This window comes from Neovison vison, chromosome 5 (assembly GCF_020171115.1).
Source record: "Neovison vison isolate M4711 chromosome 5, ASM_NN_V1, whole genome shotgun sequence".
Classification (NCBI taxonomy): Eukaryota; Metazoa; Chordata; class Mammalia; order Carnivora; family Mustelidae; genus Neogale; species Neogale vison.
Window position 1 is genome coordinate 46,249,355 of NC_058095.1, and position 22,780 is coordinate 46,272,134.

Sequence of the window (22,780 nt, forward strand, 5' to 3'; positions counted from 1 at the left end):
GAGGTGGCAGGGAGGTTGTGGGGTGTCCGCTTCTGCTTTGTCTTCAGCTTGCCTTCTGTTCCTTCATCTCACTAATATCCCAAGAATTCAAGCACAGAAGAGTTGGTCAGAAGCTTCATGGGCTTGAGTGCTCATCCAGTGGCAGGTTTCTCTCCAAGACAGTGACCCTCCAGATACCAAGCACTGTTGCATGTTCTGGGGATGAAGCATTGAAGACAGCTGGCTAAACCTTCAGCTATCATAGAGCTTGCATTCTGGAAGTCAGAGGAAAAAACTGTGGTTGGTTAGGGCAGACTCATACCATCGGAAGGATGCCTCTGTGGCTATCTCTGGTCATTTGATTGCACCAAGTGGAGCCAAAGAAAGGGGCAGAGAAGAGAGGAAAAGCAGGAAAAAGAAGCTGCAAAAATCCAGTCCTACTAGAATCCAGAAATGGATCTAGTTTTGTTAAAATTAAGTGTCCATACACCACTTAGGTAGTATTCCAGTTAAAAACGCAAAACCTGTATGGAATCATGAAGAAACATCAGACAAAAGCAAAATGAGAAATACGCCTTTTGTTTGTTTTAATGTAATACAAGGAAGGCTGAGGACAATTTTCAGATTAAAGGAGATTAAAGAGACATGAGAAATAAATACAGAACCTAATATTAGACTGCATCCTGTATGGGGGTGGGAGTGTGTGGAGATTGCTATAAAGTTCATTATTGGGTCAGTGGATAAAATTGGAATGCAGGGGATAAACTTAAGTTATATAAGAGGATGCCCCTATTCTTAGAAAAATACAGAGTGAGAAGATGGGATGAGAGAGGGAGAAAACAAATGATAAAGCATATGGAGCAAAATGTTAGCCATAGACGTATTTGAGTAAAGGAGATATTTGTATTAAAAGGAGTTCTTTGTATTATTCTTGCCACTCTTCCGAATAAGTTTGTGTGTGCGCGTGCATGTCCAGGGGACACAGACTCTAAGCCCAGAGAAATTGCGCAATTGGTGCATGAGCGTGAATGAATCCCTTCCCCTCTCTAGCCCTCTTTTTCTAGTCCAGATGGTTTCTAAGATTCTTTCTGGCTCTGGCAATCAATGTGCAAGACTCAGGACTCCTATTTCCTGACAGGGCTTTGGAAAGATGGCCCTATCTGCTGCTCTCAAGGTCTCTCAGCCCACCAGTTACCTCCCCACAACTTTCTCCAGGGTGCCCACCTATCTCCCTTCATCAGCCGTAATCTTGGCCCGGCCCATCCCTGCCACCACCAGCCACTCTTTACGGAAGCCCTATGGCCCACCTCCTGTCAGGGTCCAACACCTATTCAGCACCCGCACGTGTATTTAAGCCCAAGGCACTACAACCCCCAATAGGCTTTGCGACAACCCTTCGTCAGTTCCCACCAAAGAGGAAAGGCTTTTCAGCGCGGGCCAGTCACTGAATGGCTTTTGGGGAATTGTAGTTCATTTGCGAAGAGCCGCGAGCAAGGATAAAGCCACAAGCCACCCTTCCCAGAATGCACAGCGCTTCTTCTCACCAATCGGAGGCTCGAATCTTGGAAGGGGGCGGGGAAGAGAGGGAGCTGCCCAGCGCATGCGTGGTATGTGTGGCTGGGGAATTCATGTGGAGGTCAGAGTGGAAGCAGGTGAGAATCGAGGGAAGGTTCGGACCGACGTCCGGCGTCTCTGCAGATCCCTTCTGTGTTCCCATTCGCAATTTGGGCGGGTGGGGTGTGTGCGTTGGTCTGCCTCGCGTCGGAGTGGGGAGAGGCGGTGAGCCCGGGACGAGCCTGGGGTCGCTTCGAGTAAGGAAGGTGTGTATGGGGGCGGGGTGAGGAATAATCCAGAAGCTATTGGAAATGGAAAGATTGAGGGGTCCGGACTGTGTGCCCCGGCCTCGGGTAAGGAACGCTGAAGTGCACCGGGAGAGATCACGGAAGCCTCGGGTCTGGGAGGGAAGAAGGGAAGATTTCAAGGGGAGACGACGCTGGGGCGGGGCACTAAAAAGTTCAGTGCGGGAGTAGATTCAAGTTAGGTTAGGGGTGCTGCCGCCGCCCCCCGCCTCAGCCCCGCCCTCCCACCTCTTCCAGGGTTCTCCTTTGTAGTGCAGCTGTGGAGAGAGTCTGTTTTCCCCGTTGGTTCTTCTGATATCTTGGTCCCAGGATGTCGCCCACCTCCTGCTTCCATAATAACTGGTTATTCTTAATAGCTGATGGTGGAGAACCGCTCCGGTGAGGAGTCGTTCCTGCTAGACTTGGACTTCCAGGTTCTAATCCTGGTTCCACCATGGAATGGCTGTGTGGTCTTTGGCTCCTCTTGTAACCTTGCTGTGTGCCTCAGTTTCCTCCCCTGTAAGAACCTGCTTCTTAGGGGTTGGTGTGAGGATTAAGTAATTACCCTTAGAGGATTGCCTCCTGGAATAAAAGCTAGCTGTTAGTGTTATTTTTGCTGTTGAAATCACCATGTAGTGCATTCTTTGAGTTACTTTCCCAAACCAGAATTGTCCAGAACCAACCACACAGCCTTCCTCTTGGGGGCCTGCTTGTCCAGCAAATGGAAGGGTGGTTTAGTGTGGTGCGGAGTTCTCTGTGGATATCCAGAGATATGCCTCATTCCCGTTACTGAATCAAGTGCCCCAGACCCCTTTTCCTTAGTTGTAGAAAAAGAAGAAAGAAGTGGAAAATTTTGAAAAGCAGAAGAATCGATACTACACTTTTCCAAGCTGTAAAGTTACTTATTAGGGGGTCCTTCATTGCATGATTTAGAGCTCTCACAAGTGGGGAAAGAAATAGCCAGCGTGAGAAGTGAATATGTTGTCTCAGAGAGGGCTTTCTCTTTGAATTTTGGGATCGAGTTGTTTTGTTTTGTTTTGTTTTTATTCCCATAGGTGTGAGTGGGTCCAGCCGAAGGAGACATGGCTGCCAAGGTGTTTGAGTCCATCGGCAAGTTTGGTCTGGCCTTAGCTGTTGCAGGAGGAGTAGTGAACTCTGCCTTGTATAATGGTGAGGCACTGGAGCAGTGGGTCACTGCCCTTTGCTGGAGGATTCCCATTGGTTTGCACAGCCCATGCGACACTCCTGGTGGCAGCCGCTGTCCGTGAATGTGTTTGTGACCAAAAGGGTCACCTGCTGCCATCCCATACCATATGGTTGCCTTGTCAGTCGGGCCGCTGTCCTTCCTTGTAGCCATAGGTTCTCTTAGAGCCTTTCTTCCCAAAGAGCCTCCCAGCCTGCTTCTTAATGAAACATTCCCAGTTGCTCTTGTTGGTTTGAAGGGAAGCCGCAACTTCCCTTGTGTCAGGGATCTCACTGGCTAGCTGCGGAGGAGAGCTCATCTGTTCCCTTCTGCCTCCGTGTGGAGTAACTCAGCAAGGGCTTTAGCTCTGGTGCCTTTACCCAAGCAGGAGCTTTTGCTCTGCTGCACGTGGGTCATTCCAGACAAAATATCTTCAAGGTGCATTGCCCAGCTTTTAACAGCGTGGCAGTGGCTTAAGCTGACTTTCCTTCCAACTTTCTTGTGTGACCTTAGGCAAGCTATTTCCCCCTCCGGAGGTCTCAGCTGCTTCTCTGATTGAGCGGTAGGACTGAACTGGTTTATCTTCCAACTCTGGTAGTCTCTGGCTCTCATGGTTGGAAAGCAGCAATAAATGGACCTACCTCATGTGTGACTGGCAAGAGGAGGATTGCATTGAGAGCGAACATATTTGGAGCAACTCTAAAGTCCAGTAAGGCAGAGACAGAGAGCCCCTGACAAGAAAAGCTTACTTGGTTTAAACAGCACAGCTCTGTGCTCTGATCTTTTAGCCACTCCGCACAACTAGACCGTAATCACTGGCACTGATTTCCTTTTGAATCAAAAGAACAGCTCTGTTAACCTTTAAAACCTGAGAGAAACCAAGTTCTTGGAAAGAGCGGGACCTTCCAAATTTTAGGATTTCCACAGTCAGGGCGCTGCTTCTGGGAACACTGGCTTAAATTGGAACTAGGATGGAATGTAGTAACAGTGAAGACCTGGGTGAGTTTTAGGAAGAAGTTTTGGGAGGTGATTTCCTGAACATGTGTTGGGGGACGGGATAGTTAATCAGAAAATCAGCATCAAGTTGTTTCAAAGAGAAAGGATGCTGAAGAACAGCTCCTCTTACCAGAGTCCTTGGGAAGACCCTAGAATGGGAGGGGACTGCTGAGTTCTGTGGCTGTTTAGAAGCTGCTAGGGCCCACAAATGTGGGAAGACAGAGCAGGAGAGGGGAGACTTAATACCAGAAAGCACCAAGGTACTTTCAGATAGCCTTTTGGTTAAAAGGTGAAGGAATTTTTAGTTTTCTTTTCTTTTTTTTTTTTAAGAATTTATTTATTTGACAATATTTTTTTTTCCAATTTATTTATTTTCAGAAAAACAGTATTCATTATTTTTTCACCACACCCAGTGCTCCTTGCAAGCCGTGCCCTCTATAATACCCACCACCTGGTACCCCAACCTCCCACCCCCCCGCCACTTCAAACCCCTCAGATTGTTTTTCAGAGTCCATAGTCTCTCATGGTTCACCACCCCTTCCAATTTACCCAAAAGCACATACCCTCCCCAATGTCCATAACCCTACCCCCCTTCTCCCAACCCCCCTCCCAAGAATTTATTTATTTGAGAGAGAGAGATCACAAGCAGTGGGGGAACAGTAGAGGGAGAAGCAGACTATCTGCTGAGCAGGGAGCCCGATCAAGACTTAATCCCAGGACCCTGGGATCATGACCTGAGCCGAAGGCAGATGCTTAATAACTGAGCGACCCAGGTGCCCCTGAAGAGATTTTGCCGACTTGTCATTATCCTTCATTCCTAGTGGATGCTGGGCACAGAGCTGTCATCTTTGACCGGTTCCGTGGAGTCCAGGACATTGTGGTAGGAGAAGGGACTCACTTTCTCATCCCCTGGGTACAGAAGCCTATTATCTTTGATTGCCGCTCTCGACCACGTAATGTGCCAGTGATCACCGGTAGCAAAGGTGAGTCTTGCCTGTGGGCCACATAAAGGAGGGTATGTGGGAGGGTTGCCATAGGATTCTGAGGAAGCTGACCCTCCCCTAATAAGAATTCCTTGCATATTTTTCCTGGAGAATTTTAACGTAGATTCGTAGAAATATGTACCCAAGACGGACACACAGACAGCTGTACGGATTTAGAGAAATACACAAAGGTCTGTTTCAAAAGTTGTGTAGTGCTCCAGTTTTATTTTTTTCTTTTTTTAAAGATTTTATTTATTTATTTGGCAGACATAGATCACAAGTAGGCAGAGAGGCAGACAGAGAAAGAGGGGAAACAGGCTCCCCGCTGAGCAGAGTCTGATGTGGGGCTTAATCCCAGGACCCCAAGACTATGACCTGAGCCGAAGGAGAGGCTTTATCCCACTGAGCCACCCAGGTGCCCCAGTGCTCCAGTTTTAAATCTAAAAGTGCCTTTGCTCCCTCGGTCGTCCCTTCCCGTTTCGCGTTCCCCGCAGTGACTGTGTAACCGGGCTGCAGCCCTTCTGTGCGCCTTCATAGCCCACTTACCCTTTGCCTTGTTCTCTGAGGCCTCTGTTGCCAGCAGTGCTGGCCTCCCACTGTCACTTACAGCTTTTTTTTTTTTTTTTTTTTTTTTTAAAGAGAGGGAGAGAGAGAATCTTAAACAGGCTCCATGCCCAGCATGGATCCCAAGCCAGCGCTCCATCCCAGGACCCTGAGATCATGACCTGAGCCGAAATCAAGTCGCTCACAGGACTGCACCACCCTAGGGCCCCTTGCGCTGTTATCTCATAGGCAGTGGCCTGAGTCCCTGAGAGCAGTCCCTTGGCTGACGTGTCACTGGATTGCCAGGGAGCCCAGAACGAACTGCCATCACCGTTCTCCTACCAGCGTGCAGAAAAAAGTGCACATAGCAGGCGGTGGCCCAGCAGTGACTGCGCTGCAAGAGGCGAGGGTCGTGTGGATGTTGGTTTATTATCTCGGGAACATTTGATGCCTTCAGGGCTGTTCCCCGACAGATGTGTGCTTACTGAGACCGTACAGGTTTTGTGTTGGGTTGCAGGGTAGGAGGGCGGTTCAAAGATCACTGAAGTAGGGGCCTCAGGGAGCTCAGTCCCCCTAGGGCCGTAGACATGAATGGGCAGTTAGAGTGAGCGCGGAGAGTCCTAGAGTCAAGGGTGTGCGGCGGAGGGGAGCAGAGAAGAGAATGACCAGCCCCACGGGTAGCTGCGCAGGCACTTGGGAGGAACTGGATTTGGGCTGGGACTGCTCTGCGGCTCAGGCAGAGGCGGGGAGGGGTAAGCCAGCGTTGAGCAACCCGCCCGGTCAAGGGTCTGGCTGTCCTCCCACAGGAGCTCAAAGGTGGGGTGGGGTTAATCGAGAAAAATAAAATTTTAACTTAGGAGCGTAGTTCTAAGCTTTCCCCCTTTTTAGCGGTGCTTTCTCTGCCGTTGTACAGCCCTTATAAGGATACGTTACTGGGACGCCTGGGTGGCGCAGTTGGTCAAGCGGCTACCTTCGGCTCAGGTCATGATCCCAGCGTCCTGGGATCGAGTCCCGCATCGGGCTCCTTGCTTGGCAGGGAGCCTGCTTCTCCCTCTGCCTCTGCCTGCTTCTCCCTCTGCCTCTGCCTGCCACTCTGTCTGCCTGTGCTTGCTCTCGTTTCTCTCTCTATGACAAATAAATAAATAAAATCTTTAAAAAAAAAAAAAAGGATATGTTACTTACTTATCTTCAGAACTGTTGGTAGGCGGTTCCAGAGATCGGGAACTAGCAGGTCTGCATTTCCTGCTTCTCTGCTGCCTGATTCGGGACTAGCCCGTAGGCACTTGGTCTCTGTCATGGACAACTGCAAGCACACTGTCCGCGCTTCAGCCTCAGGCAGGCCTGGCTCATGCGGGGGAGGTTGTAACTCCTGTCATGTGCCCTCCGCTCCTTTGCCTGGGCCAAGTCATGAGAGGCAGGCTCCAGAAGAATCTGATGGCCCCTTTTAGCTATTGCGCATTTGACACGGTCCTCCTTCACTTCCCCGAGACGTTCCAGGAAGGCAGATGGAATCACCCCCATTCTGACAGGCACGGAAATAGGCCGAGATCGGTTGAGGTTCACTGAGGTCACATCATTAGTAAACAGCAAGATAGGACAGCAGCCCAGGCCTTCGGATGGCTGGTCCAGCCAGAGTGGACTGTTTCCGCTGGACCTGTGATGACCTCCAAGGCATCCTCCTGACAGGGGCCTTGGAAAGTCTTCACCAGAAAATTCTTGCCATTGGCCTGTTTTCTTAGAACATTTGCTGTTTCAAACACCACGTGGTAGCTAGCTCTCAGACACGGAAGCCGGACTGCGTCTATCAGAGGGCATTGGGTACTTAAGGAAAGCTCTTGTCCCCACAAGCCTTTAGGAATTCCCAGCTCTGCTGCTCGGCTGGGTTCTATACCGAGGAAGCTATGCCCAGGGCTCCTACCCTCTAGGATCTTAACAGCAGCAACTTTACATACAAGTCACAGCAGATTGAGGGTAGGAGAGGTCCTCTAGAAGGCCACTGTGGTGGTTATTTGTAACACCAGCGTCCTCCCCCACCCTCAGATTTACAGAACGTCAACATCACCCTGCGCATCCTCTTCCGGCCCGTTGCCAGCCAGCTTCCCCGCATCTTCACCAGCATTGGGGAGGACTACGATGAGCGCGTGCTGCCATCCATCACCACGGAGATCCTCAAGTCTGTTGTGGTGAGTGACGGGGCTGCGGCCTGGAGCCCGGCCCCCAAAAGATGGCGAGAGGGCAGGAGGAGAGTGGCACTGGGTGTGGTGGGACGTGGCCAGTAGTTCTCCTGGTCTCTCTGCTTCCTCGTCATCCTGACCAGCTCCTCTGCCCTCCTTTGGAACCAGGCTCGCTTTGATGCTGGCGAACTGATCACTCAGAGAGAGCTGGTATCCAGGCAGGTGAGCGATGACCTTACGGAGCGAGCAGCAACCTTCGGGCTCATCCTGGACGACGTGTCCTTGGTAATCTCTGCGGGGAGCCTGTGGGAAAAGGGGCTGCAGTTCTTGTTCGGGGGCTTGGCTCCATTTCTGGGTGGATGCTCTTGGTGCTTCCTTTCACTTCCCTAGATGTGAGGCTCGAAAATGCAGAACCTTCTTGACTCTGAGGCAAGTCTTCTTGGCTTTGTTTTCAGATGAGGCTTCTTTTGCTCTCCTCTACCACACCCATTTTTCTTCTGACTTCAGCCCTACCTGACCTAGGGTCCCTAAGCACTAGATTTTCCACCTTCCCAATGCTGTGAGTGTTCCCCGGAGCTCCTTAGGAAGCAGGGTCTTGGCTAGTCCCGTCTGACGTAGGAAGAAATCACCTGATGAGGCTAGAGAGGGCTCAGAGAGTCTTTGTCCCCAGTGCAGACCTCCAGCCTGACCTTCGGGAATTTCCTGACACTTAGGGTCTGAAGCTCAGTGAAGTGAGTTCTGGGAACCCCCGGTGAAAGGTAATAGAGTGTGAATGAGTGGTTCTGCTCCCCAACGCCTGGTGTGGGGGGGCAAGGGACATCTCTGAGGTGTGAGGTAGCCTCCGGAGACTGTATAGTGTGTGTATTTATAGGACATTGAATGCCGTAACTCAGACAGAACGCAGTACAGGCAGGATAGCGTTTCACATCAAGGAGGGAGGGGAAGGGGTCGTGTTTCTAGATTTTCTGGGAAAAATCACTTGGAGTGATTTGTTTGGGTAGCAAGGTAGAGTGTTTCCTGTTCGCTCTCCTGTGCATCACCGGGGAAAGGCACCATTTCCCCCCCAACATCTGTGCAGCTGTTTAAACAGCCGCGCTCCACGGCACCCAGACACCCAAAGCCCACCCAGGTCCACCTTGCAGCAGTCACGGGTGGCAGAAGGGCCTCCGGGCTCCCTCTACTGGCAGGAGGCCAGGCTGCAGCCGCTCAGCTCCTCCTGGGAGAGCAGTTCCTCAGGCTGTGAACCCGAACACCTCGGCTGTGAGAAAACCCTAAGTAAAAACCTGAGGAGAAGCTTGGCATTTCACTAAGCTTTAACCACATACTCCATTCTGGGGAAATGTGGGCTGACCGCAAGAAACCGTATCTAAGAGGTGTGAGAAGAAAATTAGATTTCATGGGGAATTTGCTGCCCTCACCTGGCCTTTTGAGAAAGAAACTTTATTCCATAATTACGCATCTCATTTTTCATTTCTCAGGACTATATTTTCCTCCCCAGACTTTGAACCCGAGTCCAGAAATGGAACAGGCGAGCTACAACAGCTGCAGTTTAAGAGCGAGGCGTGTTAAAAGTTGTGGAAGACAGTGGGACTAGGATTGACTCCTGAGGAGAAGTTTGGGGCTGCTTATGTTGTTTTTTTTCTGAAGCCGAGTTTGGGAGGGTCGGGGAGGAGAGGAGGCAAATAGATTTTGATAGCAAAACCAGTGCCACCCTTCCCTGCATTTTTTCCTTTTTAATGTAAAGTTGGATAAAGGAGTAAGTTGCTCTATACCAGGCATCAGGAGTTGAGTTCTGTCCCATTTCCGCTGTCACTGCACACCATCACCTCAGCCAAGTCTCAGTGATAACGTGTCAGTGGGGAAGGTCTGTGGGTAGTCAGAGTTGTAAACCCTCACCCTAAGCAATAGCTTTCCCTGCCTTCTCTCTTAAACCCTTTACCAGAAGCACTCACACATGGGGAATAATACCATGATTTGCGTTCCACCGTCCCGTGTCCTCTTCCTGTTTCGCGGCGGGGCTGCCGTGAGAAGGGAGTGGACTGGTTAAGCCATAAGCAGAGAACATCACGCCCTTGAATCCCTGAGAACCAGCTGTATCCTTCCCTCTCAGGGGCTCAGTTTTCCATCTGGCCTCTCCGGGGGCTCAGAACAAGCCATCAAAGGATCTTGGATGAGCCCTAGTTGGAGGTGGGGGTCCGAGAACCCACAGTCTCTTCCCCTGGGGAGGTAGTCAGTTGAGCAGGTACCTTCTGGGGCCCATGGGCCATTTTCTGCCTGAGCGCTCCATGCTGCAGGCGACAGAGTGACATGCAGGCACTGTGGAGGCAGCCCAGGCTTCTGGGGTGTGAGCTCAGTCTGGACACGGATGTGGAGGTGGAAGGGTGTTCTGGCCTCCAGAGGCCTCCAGCTGCTAGAGCCATTCCCAGCCTCTTCCTTCCCGAGGCCGGGGGGTCAGGGGGCCTCACGGCGGCGCTGCCGGAGCAATTACACAGCCTCATCTCGCGCGCGCTCTCTCCCCTTAGACGCATCTGACCTTCGGGAAGGAGTTCACAGAAGCGGTGGAAGCCAAACAGGTGGCTCAGCAGGAAGCAGAAAGGGCCAGATTTGTGGTGGAAAAGGTGAGCGTTCAACCAGATGGCAGGAGCCTCTCTCCCCTCTCTCCTGTGCTCAGCCTCCCTGTTTGCTGGGTGGCCTGGAAATTCATCATCTGTCATCTGTCCTTCCGGGATCATCGGAAGGGGATTGAAGGAACCGTCCTCCTGCAATTGGTTCCAGAGTCTTCGGGGGCTAGTCAGGGATATGTGGAGTTATGTTCCGAAATCACTGAAGGGTCATTTTTCTTCCACTTCCCTAAGATCAAAAACACTCTCCTGCAAATAAAAATGTTTTCTCCTGGAATATTTTCAGCTTCCCTGCAAAGTCATTTTTAACCATGGTCACGCAGTGAAAGCTGACAGCAAAAAGGATCAAACGTTGTGCCAGATGCACTATCGTCACTGGGTTTTTTCAAGCCCTAAATCCATCCAGATGTGGTGGAGCGTGCTGAGACACGCTGTATTTGCACAGCAGCCTGGTCTTCTGGTCTTTGCAAAAGTGTTATTTTTTGTTGTTCCCTCATCCCACTGCTGATTTTTCTTGAGTTAGTTCTCATCCAAGAACCCTTGGTCCTCTGAAGCACAGAAAAGAGCGATATATGGGTGGCCAACATTTAATTTTAGGGAAGGTAAACTCTTTGTGGGCTGGGACTTCCTTGCTTCCTCCACATCCCCCCGCCCGCCATCTCCAGAGCCTAGAACATGTCAAAGATCTTACTTGGGAATACTTAGTAGATGCTCAGTTAACATTTGTTGTTACCTTCCTCCCATGACTGAGTTGTGCATCACACATAAGGAGATCATCCTGTTGATGCGGGCAGGGAGAGCCTAGAGATCTCATTCTGTCACCTGGGTTCCTAGTCAGGAACCAGCTTAGCCCAGGGGCAGCTCACGGGTGGGGCGTCCCATGTGCCTGCAGCTCCTGCTCAGCTGCTGTTTCCTTAGGTGTGTTAGAGGAATGTCTCCTGGACTTGGGACAGGAGGGACAGGCGAGCCTGAGGTTGGCTTCTACCTTTTCTCTCTCTCCTGTTTTCCTTGGTTTGGATTCTCCTAGCTCAGAGTAAGGCGGCTGGGCAGGATTGCTGTTAACGTTAACAAGGACTTTGAAATAAGACAGTTACGCAGCCGACAGAGATGTGTCACCAGGACGAAGAAAAGTGGGCAGTGTGCTGCAGGAGAGAGGAGGGTTGGGTGGATAGTGTTTGTTGAGCCTGTCTGGTGGAGATGAAGGTAGATTCCCAGAGTTCCTGCGGGAGCCAATGAGGGCGTGTAGCCTGGTCTCTCCAGGCTGCTGGATGGCAGGCAGCACCCTAAAGTGTGATCTTGGTCTCCCCCCACCTCCACTGTCTTAGGCTGAGCAGCAGAAGAAGGCGGCCATTATCTCCGCCGAGGGCGACTCCAAGGCCGCCGAGCTGATTGCCAACTCGCTCGCCACTGCAGGCGACGGCCTCATCGAGCTGCGCAAGCTGGAGGCCGCAGAGGACATCGCCTACCAGCTCTCACGCTCCCGGAACATCACCTACCTGCCAGCTGGGCAGTCCGTGCTCCTGCAGCTGCCCCAGTGAGGCCCGGCCACCCGGGGCCCAGCCCTGAGCACTCTCCGCACCGCCGTCCCTCTGCCCCCGCCCCAGAAATCACTGTGAAATTTCATGATTGGCTTAAAGTGAAGGAAATAAAAGTGAAATCACTTCAGATCTCTAATTATCAGATGAAAAGCTTTTTCATTCTTCCCATTTCCATCCACTTTTTGATCCACCTCCCTCCCCCAAGTTGCCAAGTGCCTACGCAGCCTGGGGCCTGCTGGCGCTCGGACCTAGGCACCGGCAGTGGTCGGCAGGAGATCGGCTGGGCTGCGGTGTCGTGGGCCGGGAGCACTGGGAGCCACCAGTCTGTCCTTTAGGCGAGATGTGAGGAAGTTGGCACACGCAGCTGTACGGAGAGCACAGGTCTCCATGTTTCCCAGCGGTTTCTCCACAGACCCAGCTGAAGAGCTGACGGGCAGGGTCAGAGAGGAAGTCATCTGTCTCTTACCAGAAGGCTGATTCTCTTTAACCGCGGGGCCAGTGGAAGCAGGTGTGAACAGCAGGGCACAGACCGGAGACTCTGCCCTTGGGAAGGTGGGTGGCCCTGACACACTCCCCAACGAGGGGCTGGCCGCCAGGATGGACTTGGAGAGCGAGCGAGCAGGCCTGGACAGAGACGTGAGTCCTGTTGAAGACTTCCTCTCCACCCCCAACCTTGGAGTCTCAGAACACCCAACGGAATTCCAGCTTGAAGGATCGCATCCTGCCGAGTCTGAACACGCCTGCCAAAGACGTGTGCGTCCTGCGTTCCTGGCTCCCCGTTCAGAGACCGCGCTTCCAGGAGGCTCTGTGTGCTCGGAAGGAAATGGTCACGGGAAGAAAACAAATGTGTGTAAACTGCAGTCAATAAATGACACCCAGAACCTTCTAGCTCAGTCTTACGGGTTTGCTTTTTTGTTTGTGGGAGCCGTGGGCTCAGAACAGAGCTAGATAGCAGTTTCCACGTGCACATGTTTGCATCGCCAGCTGGGACAATCTCCAGCAAGGCAGAGAATGCTTTGGTTTTAGAAAATCTAGCTTTGTGCTGTGTTCTAGATCCTCTCCAGCCTGAAATGAATTTCCACTGTGTGTGGCTTTTGGGACCACTGTGCCTTCCCCCTCGCAGGAAGGGGCAAGCGGCACAGGGTACACATGCAGTTCAGTGCCCACGAGTTCGATGTTCCATAAATGGCTTCAGGTGTCTGTGGTGGGTTTATATGGCTTACTCTGTTTTGCCTTATTTTAGAAATGACTTGGCATTTGAGGGGGCGAACTTGGTGCATTTTGGATGATGGGGAGGGAAAGCAGACCCACCACTGAGAAATGGACCAGTCTCCCACCGAAAATCCTTCCAGGAGCAAGACAGAAACCACAGTGCAGCGAGCACTCAGTGGACGGCTTTAACCCTGCGCTCAGTTTAATCCCTGGGTTCCCCACCTGGCCGAGGACAGCGGTCTTTAAGAGGACTCTGCAGCCGGGTCTCTGACCCGAATTCACATTCCCTCTCCCTGGGGTGGGGGAGGGGGCCGGCGGTCAGTAGTCAGTGGTCATCCCTGCACCTGCTCCCCTCCCAGGGCTTTCGAGTGGGGGTCCAGTCCCTTCCCATTTCCCCGGAACACTCTGAAAGTGCAATGGGCCTAGCTAACCCTCTCCCCAAAGCCTGGTCCGGCTTGACACCCGTGAACCCTTGTCTGGCCCAACTCCCTCACCTGCCCTGGCACCCTTTGTCTCCGGGTGTCTCTTCCTACTTGCTTCTTGCTGTAAGAGTAGTGAGGCCTGCAAATGAGGTACCTGCCCTCTAAGCAGGTCACAACCCCGAGCAGAGAGCCAAATTTCTAAATAGCTTCCAGAAAGGCTTCCTCCTTTCCTGCTATTTATTGCTGTGGATGCCCCTTTTGGGGGATGGGGGAGAGGGCAGCAAGGGGCAGGGCGGCAGACCCTCCCCACCACCTCCAGGCACTTTATAAAAAGAGCAGTTGTGTTTCTTGCATTTGGTGGGAGATTGGGTTTCTTCCTCCAGGTGTCTGCAGGGGAGCCCTCCACAGCTTGTGGGTCCCCTCTGCCTCCAGGCCAGCTCTTCTAGCTGCAGACAGGTTCCTGCTGGTTTGGTCTGTGGACGGAGGAGGCCGCTGGCAGCCCAGGGGCCTCATTCTGCCTTGATTTCCGCCAAGTCATTCTTTCCACAAATGCTCCAGTGATGTTAACTGGCTCCTTAGTCCGGGAGCCCCCTGATGGCCTCTGGGTTTCTCCAGAAGCTGCCACAATGGGCCTTTATCAGCTCGGGATTCTCTGGGCCTTGGATCAAAAGCCATGTCCTGTCCCAGCCAGGGAAGGGCCAGAGTTAGGGAGTGCTGTCCTCCCTCTCTCCTTGGGTCAGGCTGAATTGCCTCCTTGTTCTGGCACTGAGAGGTCCTTGCTTACTAAGGCGGCAGTGGACCCTGGATAGGCAGGGGAGAGAAGAATTCTCAAAGGGTTGTCTTTTCCTTCCTTCTGCTAGTTTGACACAAACTCTGCCAGTGTGGACCAAGGGAGGAGGAGTTGCATTGTGGGCATGCCCAGGTGGGTTGATCCGAAAGACAGGAAGAGGCAATGGAATAGTAGTCAAATCCTCATTTAGCAAGTGCTATTCTAATAGGCCATTTCAGCGATGGGCAGGGGGGACGTGCCATTAGAACGTCTCCTTAACCTTTTTTTTCTTTTTTTTCCCCCTTGACCTTTGACATCCACCAATAATTGTGAGCTAAGCAGCCCACCCTGATTAAAGATAACTTGGGTGAAAAGGTCCTAAGAGGTTATAACAGATTTCCCTGCCTTTCTTAGGCCTTCCATTCATCCTGCACATTGTTCCAAACTGCATTTTTCTTTTTTAAAATTTTCTTTATTTATTTGACAGAGAGAGACAGCAAGAGCAAAAACACAAGCAGGGGGGTTGGTAGAGGGAAAGTAGCAGGGAGCCCGACTCGGGGCTCAATCCCAGGACTTTGGGATCATGACCTGAGCCAAAGGCAGATGCTTAATGACTGAGCCACCCAGGCACCCCTAAACTTCATTCTTCTAAAGCAGACCTTCTCTCCTCCCTACTGGAAAACCTTCAGTGGTGACTCCTTGCTCACTTCATAAAGTGCAAGTTCTTATCCTGGCATTCAAGGCCCTCCCTGGTCCTGCTAACCACGGACTACCTTTCTAGTTCAAGTTCATAGTTTCCTACTCGCCTTCACAAACCAACTTAGTGGCTCCAGTGAAGGGGGGAGTGTTGAGAACACCAGCACCTACTGGTTTTGGGGAAGGAAGGTGGCAGGAATGCTACAAGACCTACTTTGTATGGGACAGACTCCTACTAAAGAATTGCCCCCAAAGAAATGCCAATAACACCCCTCCCCCAGTGAAAACACAGATTGAGGTCTTGTCTATACTCGCCCATGCTTTCCCTGCACCCTCTTTGCTCAGGAGAGCCATCCCCCCACATTTCATGGGTCCAGATATCCCCACCATCCAGGACTTTCTCTTCCACAGAACATCTGCGAAGTCACCTCTGCCCCCTATTCTTGACCTTGACTTGCCAGGGTTCCTATCCACATACGCATTAGCATTTAACACTCTCTGCATCAGGTTGTAGTGTGTGGTGTGTGTTCTCTGTCCTACTCTACATTTAAAAAGGGCAGGACCTTGGGACGCCTGGGTGGCTCAGTTGGTTGGACGACTGCCTTCGGCTCAGGGCGTGATCCTGGAGTCCCGGGATCGAGTCCCACATCGGGCTCCCAGCTCCATGGGGAGTCTGCTTCGCTCTCTGACCTTCTCCTTGCTCATGCTCTCTCTCACTGTCTCTCTCTCTCAAATAAATAAATAAAATCTTTAAAAAAAAAAAAAAAGGGCAGGACCTTTTCATGATTAAGCATTCCCCCTTCCTCTTCTTTCCCCCAACCACTGCCCAATCTTTCCCCCCAGTCAAAGGTCCCTGCTCCCTGTGGGAGCTCCTGAGTGTTTGTTGAAGGACCAGATGAAGGGCTATAGACAGCACGGGACCAAGGTTGGGACGGAGGGTCAAAAGCCGGGCCCCTGAGCTCTCCCCCTGCAACATCACATTAAGTTACTTCAAGCTCCTCTGGATCCAAGGGTCAGGGTCGAGCAGTCCAACCCCTCCACTGATGTGGCCCCTAGCCCGACGTCACAATGCCCTCACTCTCTTGCTTCAGATGGCCTCCATGTGGGACTCTGCCCTTGCCGTCGCCTGCCTGCAGCTCAATGCCTCCTGCTTCTGTCTTGAACTTCTTTCTCTCTCCCTCCATGAGTCCCAGTCCTTCTCCCTGTTTTGGGCCCAACTTAGAGTCCCTCCTCTGAAGGAATTCATCTCTGGCCGATTTGCCCCAGCTTTCCGAGCATATAAAGTCTCGCTTTATAAGAAGAACACGGGCTCTGGATGCCGGCAACACGGGGATTGAGAATTCAACAAGGAAAGAGCCATGAGGCCTGCCCGAGCTGGTAGAAGCCGGGATGCTTGGGCAAGGCTGGGTGCCCAGAGCTGGAAGCGAGAACATGGAAATGTACTGGCTCAGGGAAATCACTTATAGGTGAAAGAGAACCCCTTTTCATGGAACCCTGGGTGGATGGAGAGGAGGGGATCTTTCTAGCACCCTCCAATCAAGCTACCTTGGAAGAGAGAGAAAAGCCAAAAGGACAAGGCCACTTTGGGGGAGCTGAAAGCTGTTGTCACCCCTGAAGTGTAAGCCCAGCCATCCAGATTAGCCACAAAGGCCAGGATCGAACAAAGGCTCGGACCACCTGATTTTGGCTGAACCACCTCCAAACACTTGGGTCAGGGGTCTGGTCCCCCGGCCCATGGGCCCACTGGCTGAGAACAGCACAACTGTATAGCTTACAAGCCAACAGTAGTATTTATGCTTCTGAATGGTTGGGGGAAATCGAAAAAGAAAGACAATTTGGTGACTCATGAAAATTAGGTGAAATTCAAACTTCAGTGTCCACAAGTCAAGTGTTGTTGGAACGTAGCTACTATGCCCATTACACTTCAGCAGCAGGGCTGGAGAGTTCCAGCAGACCCCCTCATGGCCTGCAGAGCCAAAAGTATTCACTCTTTCCCCGACTTTGCAGGACAAGTTTGCACAGCCCTGACTCAAGGGATTGGATAGTCTTGGAGAATAAGAGGAAGAAGCCCGGAATTTGGAAGTCTCGGGCACCAAGCAGGCTGAGGGCTTTAAGTCTGATACAGTGTAATTGTCACCAGAGTTCCTTCTAGTGACAAGGCTGAGGCTTTGGCAATCTGGAAAACAGAGTGACACCAGGGCCCTGGCCCACAGATTTATGATGCCCACTGATCTCCGTGGCTTGCACATGTTTCTGAACTAGATAGGAGGTGGGAATGAGTGGCAATAGCAAACAGATGGGAATTAGGAAGGACCTGACGGTCCCCTAGAGTTTCGAGGATCTCCAGATCTGGGATAAAAGCACTTCCTTTCCACCCTTTTGCCCTCCAGGTGGGTTTTGCTGCTGGACCGTCCTTCCAAAGCAAGGAGAGGCCACAGCTAAGAAAGGGAGCCCAGTGCTCAAAGACTCCCAGAAACAGGAGACTCTGGGAGTTTTAGCCCCTGGGTGGAGAAGTCTCTTGGTTAAGACCACATCTATCAGGGCGCCTGGGTGGCTCAGTGGGTTAAGCCTCTGCCTTCAGCTCAGGTCATGATCCCAGGGTTCTGGGATTGAGCCTCGCATCAGGTTCCCTGCTCAGCGGGGAGCCTGCTTCCTCCTCTCTCTCTGCCTGCCTCTCTGCCTACTTGTGATCTCTGTCTGTCAAATAAATAAATAAACTCTTTAAAAAATAAAAATTAAAAAAAAAAAAAGAAGACCACATCTATCCTGGGGACACCGGGGTGGCTCCATTGGTTAAGCATCTGCTTTTGGCTCAGGTCATGATCCCAGGGTCCTGGGATGGAGCTCCTCGTGGCGGGGGGAGGGGGGCAGTCCCTGCTCAGCGGGGAGTCTGCTTCTCCCTCTGCCTCTGCCCATGCACCACCACATGGTCTCTCAAATAAGTAAACAAAACCTTTTTAAAAAAGGACCACATCGGTCCTGGATAACCTGGATAAAAGAGCTACAGATGCTGTTCAGTGTGGATTGTGCCAGACCGAATCTCTCCCAAGCATTCAACAGCAGGAGCTTGCCGCCTCTCGCTAGCCACTGCCTCTTGTCCCTGCTTGCCTTGGTCAACCTCTCAGTGTGAGCATTTCCCTCCTCCAACCCTCCCTTTTTCAAGATCCTGTCCAAAACTCACTTCCTTCAGGGCTCCTTCCTTGTCTGACTCCGCCCCTGCCGAAATCACAACAGGACAAAACTGAGCAGGAGACTTTCACATCCTCAGGAACAAACCCTTCCTCGAGGTGAGGAGGGAGAGGGGACTTGCCCTACGTCCCACAGGATGCGGGTGACAAAGCCAGGGGTGGAGTTCAGGCCTCCTGACCCTCTGCCCAGAGCTGCTTTCATCCCATCTCTAGTTTGCCAGTCTTAGATCTGAGGCTCCGTGTCATATAAATCTTTCCTTGCACTCACAGGTGAGTGAGCGCGTGTGAAGTCTTCATCACTTCCCCAAGCATACTTTCTTCCCTGTCTAGACTCTCATAGGTGGGGGACAGAGACAATGTCTTCCCTTTTGGGAGGCCCTGACCCAAGGCAAGTCTGGGCTGGGCTGATCTTCTCAAATTTCTTGCTCCAGAAAGCAGCTCCATTTATTGGAAGCACACGGGTTCTAGAATTAAAAAGATTTGGGATTGGAGTCTGATTCTGCCATTTATTAGGTTGGGAGACATTCGGTAAATTACTTAAATACTTCAAGCATTCTTTTTTTCTCTTAGCAAAAAAAAAAAAAACTGAGGAAATGGGAGTGCCTGGCTAGCCCAGTCGGTAGATAGCACGCGACACTTTTTTTTTTAATTTATTTATTTATTTATTTTGGTACATGAAGCCCAATGCGGGGCTTGAACTCATAAACCTCAGATCAAGACCTGAGCTAAGAGTTGGACCCTTAACCAACTGAGTCACCCAGGTGCCTGGAGCATCCAACTCTGGATCTCAGGGTCGTGAGTTTGAGCCCTACATTGGGTGTAGAGATTACTTAAAAAATAAATAAGTAGGGGCGCCTGGGTGGCTCAGTGGGTTAAGCCTCTGCCTTCGGCTCAGGTCATGGTCCCAGGGTTCTGGGATGGAGCCCCACATCTGGCTCTCTGCTTAGCAGGGAGCCTGCTTTTCCCTCTCTCTCTCTGCCTGCCTCTCCACCTACTTGTGATCTCTGTCTGTTAAATAAATTTTTTAAAAAATTTAAAAATAAAAAAAAATAAGTAAAATAATTTTTTTAAACCTGGAAATAAATATCCACATCACAGAGTTGTTGAGGAGTCAATGAGCAAATGTGAAAATGCAGGCCTCAGCGCACAGTAGATGCTCAAAATATTCTTGTTCCCTATTTGTGTTCTGTGGGACTGGCTGCGTCTTCCAGTGTCAGAGACCCGGAAACTTCTTTGGCATCCTGAGATAGCAATGGGCATCTCTGTGCCCCTGATTGCATGCTGGCTATCGAGAAGGGAACATAGGGACCATCATGGGTCTGACTCTGATTTGATTCAAACAAAAAGATGCAGGAGGAGTTGGGTTCAGGGCTTCTCCTCCCCAGGAACCCAGATGTCTTGGAATAGATGTTTTGACTGAGCACTCAGCACAAGCTGTGTCCAGCCCATGTTTGTACCAGCCCTGTACAAGTTGACTGGGCCAGTGCCCAAGTGCATTTTGTACAGGGACTCTGTGTTCTAGCCTTTCTATGCCACTGTTTGCACAGGTCGCTTCATATCCCCAAGGCTCCGTTTCCCCATCCTTACAATGATAGCAGAAGTCCATTAGCCATATGCCAACTGAGCTCAGGGGGGAGTGTCCCTCAGGTCAGTGGGGCTCTGAGTCCCTCCTTCCCCTGCTGCAGCCAGAGTAGTGAATTGATCAGTCCAACATGAAGACCCTAGCCATTGCTGTCATTTGAAGGAAGGACTCCATGGCTGCAAAAGTTTGAAAGCCGTAGTCCCGGTTGTCAGAGGTTCCTTCCATTACCCTTGGGTTTCAGGCCAGCCTGGGTAGGCAGTGGTCTCTCTTCTCCACTAGATGGCAGCAGCCTGCCTGCTCCTGCAGGTGCCAGGCTACCCCGGTGAGTACAGGATGTTCAGAAAAAGATCTCAGGGAAGGACTAGCAGGCTGTCAGCGCCAGCCCTGAGGACAAGTAAGTAGGTCGAGGTGACCCTTTGTAGACAACTTCTGGATATAGAAACCCTGGGGCATCTATGGCTGTAAATATACCAAGTGTCCCACCCCAACCACCAGCCAAATGGGTGCTACCCCTCTTTGCCAGGTGGGAGATTGCCACCCAGCTCAGCTTTACTTCTTTCTTAGACCCGGGAGGCTCCCCGGGAGCTGGGTATTCAGGCTTTGGCAGCTGGAGGTCCATCTGGGGAGCTCCCGCAGTTGTTAATGAACTAATGAAACTCAAAGAAGACGTCAGATTCTCTTTCTGAGGCTCCGGGAGTTTCCTTCCAATTTCTCAAAGCACTCCTAAGGAGGAGCAAACAGTAGAGAACAAGTACCATTTCCACAAGTTGCTCCATGCATTCACCCACTAATGATTGTCGGGTACCCACTGTGCACGGTCCTGGGATTAGAAGATGAATCAGACACAGGTCCTTTATACAGAAGCTCATACAAGTTGGTCCAAATGACAGGTGATCGTGTCATGGGTATCAAAGTACCTTCTATTGTTTGTCCTCTTCCCTTCCGATTTCTCTTCCATATTGTTTGGTTTGGGTCAAAAGCGAAATGATGAGGCCATGGAATGGGGAATGAAAGTGGGAGTGGAGGTGTTTGGAAGGAAGCCATAGACAGCTCAAACGTTTGCCATAAGGAATCCACGGAGTGGAATGAAGAACCAGCCACACTGTCCCTTACTGACGTGTACAGATCTTAAAGCAAAGCGTTTTCCCATCCTCTCCCATAAATTTTCCTGGAGAGTCTCTGACCCACCCGCTTCATCTTATAAATGCACACTGCCTGATTCTTTAAATTGCCTTAAAAATAACCCTTAGTGGTTCAATACCATTTTTTTAAGTTTGTGGGATTTTTAAAAAGATTTTATTTATTTATTTGACAGAGAAAGAGATCATAAGTAGGCAGAGAGGCAGGCAGAGAGGGTTGGGGTGAAGCAGGCTCTCTGCTGGGCAGAGAGCCCGACGCGGGGCTCGATCCCAGAACCCTGAAATCATGACCTGAGCCACCTGAGTCGAAGGCAGAGGCTTAAACCCCTGAGCCACCCAGGTACCCCTGTTTTGTTTTGTTTTGTTTAAAGTAATTGCTCTACCCAACATGGGGCTCGAACTCACAACCCAGAGATGAAGATTTTGCATGCTCTTGTGACAGAACCAGCCAGGCACCCCAATGCTTTTTATTTTAAAGGATCCAGAGACATGTAAGGAAGAAAACAGAATGGAGCAGAATTCCATTGTCCGCAGGTAATATTTTTGAAATATATAAACCTTACTAAAAAAGGCAAACAGTCCCAAAAGATAACTAATGCAGAGTGAAACCTTCCCACCACTTTTCTCCCAGTTCCTCTCCCTCAAAATAACCACTGTCAGGTTGCTTCAATTTCTTTCCAGACACGAAAAATCATGCATTCTCGCCACAGCAGCATCTACTAATCCGCCCCCTTCTTCTGCTACGGAATTTTTCTCTGTACGGATCTATCATGTTTTGTTGCCACCAGTTGGTTTGCGGAGGACTTGGTGGTGGTTTGCAAGTATTTTGCTGTTGCAAACAAAACCACAGTGCATGCTGCCTGATTTCTTTTAAAGGACCTAGTGATCGGTGATCTCCGCACAGGATTTCTCTAGAGAGCAAGAGAGTCGTGCCTAGGATCCCAGGAAATAATCTTTGGGGTCAGGGAAAGGCAATGCTTGAGCCCCCTCCCCCTCCCCCCTACAAGCCGCACAGAGGCTTCGTGTTATGAATGTGTGACTCTGGCTTTTTTAAGGAAGTCATTACTTCACCTCCTGTCCCTGCCAAGCTGGCATGACTGCTACGGGGCCAGGCAGCTGAGCATGGCCATCCCAGGACACATCTCCCAGCTGGTTGAGGGCTGGCTGAATGGGTGGATGGGTTCCCTGGCACCCTCGGCTTGGGCCAAGGTTGCTCAGCTCAGCTGGTGTTCGTGGCTGCACGGGCTGCTCTGAGATTCACAAACAAACAGGAAGCCAGTCCACTTCCTCCTTGCTGGGGCTGGTCCCCCGTCCTTATCGCCTGTTAGCCTGGAGGGGAAGGGGCAGCTCAGGATTCCCAAGGCAGCTTCCTGGCAGAGGTGGCTGGGGAATCATGGGTCCTCCTGCCAAGATGGGCTCCCCATCTCTGTGCACCCATTTGCCCAACTGGGACAGCTTCATCGAAGGCCAAAGTTAAGCTCAGCTCTCTCCCCTTCAGGAAGCCTTTTCTGATAAATCCCACCATGTTTGTCTCCCTCTCCTCCTGTTAATTCTGAGATGCCTAGTACGGGGCTCTCTAGGTGCTTGTGGTGGGAGAGTTTTCTCCCTGGAGAAAACTGACCTACTTCCTTTTGCCGCCTCCTCCTACCCGCCCAGCATGGCTCTCTCTGCCCAAGGGGGACACTGGAGAAAGGTGTGTAGACAGAATGACTGACCAACTCATAAAGGCGGGCCAGGGACAAAGGAGACGGAACAATGTTGCAGCCACAGCTCATGGTGGGGCCAGAAGGAATCGCTCCTTGGGACCCTGGGACAGTTGCTCTGGGGTGGCGACAATCACCAGAGCATGAAACAGAGGTGTGGCCAGGACGGACGGAGGCAGGAGATGAGAGGGACCAATATTCTGTCTCAACAGCG

At 51.3% G+C, this 22,780-nt stretch overlaps 1 protein-coding gene across 2 annotated transcripts; it reads left to right on the top strand.

Annotated features, from left to right (window-relative positions):
* The first annotated feature begins 1,559 nt into the window (after positions 1–1,559).
* On the top strand, positions 1,560–12,743 carry PHB (prohibitin). 2 transcript variants are annotated; one of them, XM_044248741.1, is made up of 7 exons: positions 1,560–1,631; positions 2,873–2,987; positions 4,818–4,979; positions 7,563–7,705; positions 7,865–7,981; positions 10,219–10,314; positions 11,643–12,743. In XM_044248741.1, the coding sequence occupies exons 2-7, from the start codon at positions 2,900–2,902 to the stop codon at positions 11,853–11,855; spliced, it is 819 nt and encodes a 272-aa protein (XP_044104676.1). In that variant the 5' UTR covers positions 1,560–1,631; positions 2,873–2,899; the 3' UTR covers positions 11,856–12,743. The 2 variants fall into 2 exon arrangements, with proteins under 2 accessions (XP_044104676.1, XP_044104675.1); XM_044248740.1 differs by lacking the exon at positions 1,560–1,631 and adding an exon at positions 1,650–1,799.
* The last annotated feature ends 10,037 nt before the right edge of the window (positions 12,744–22,780 follow it).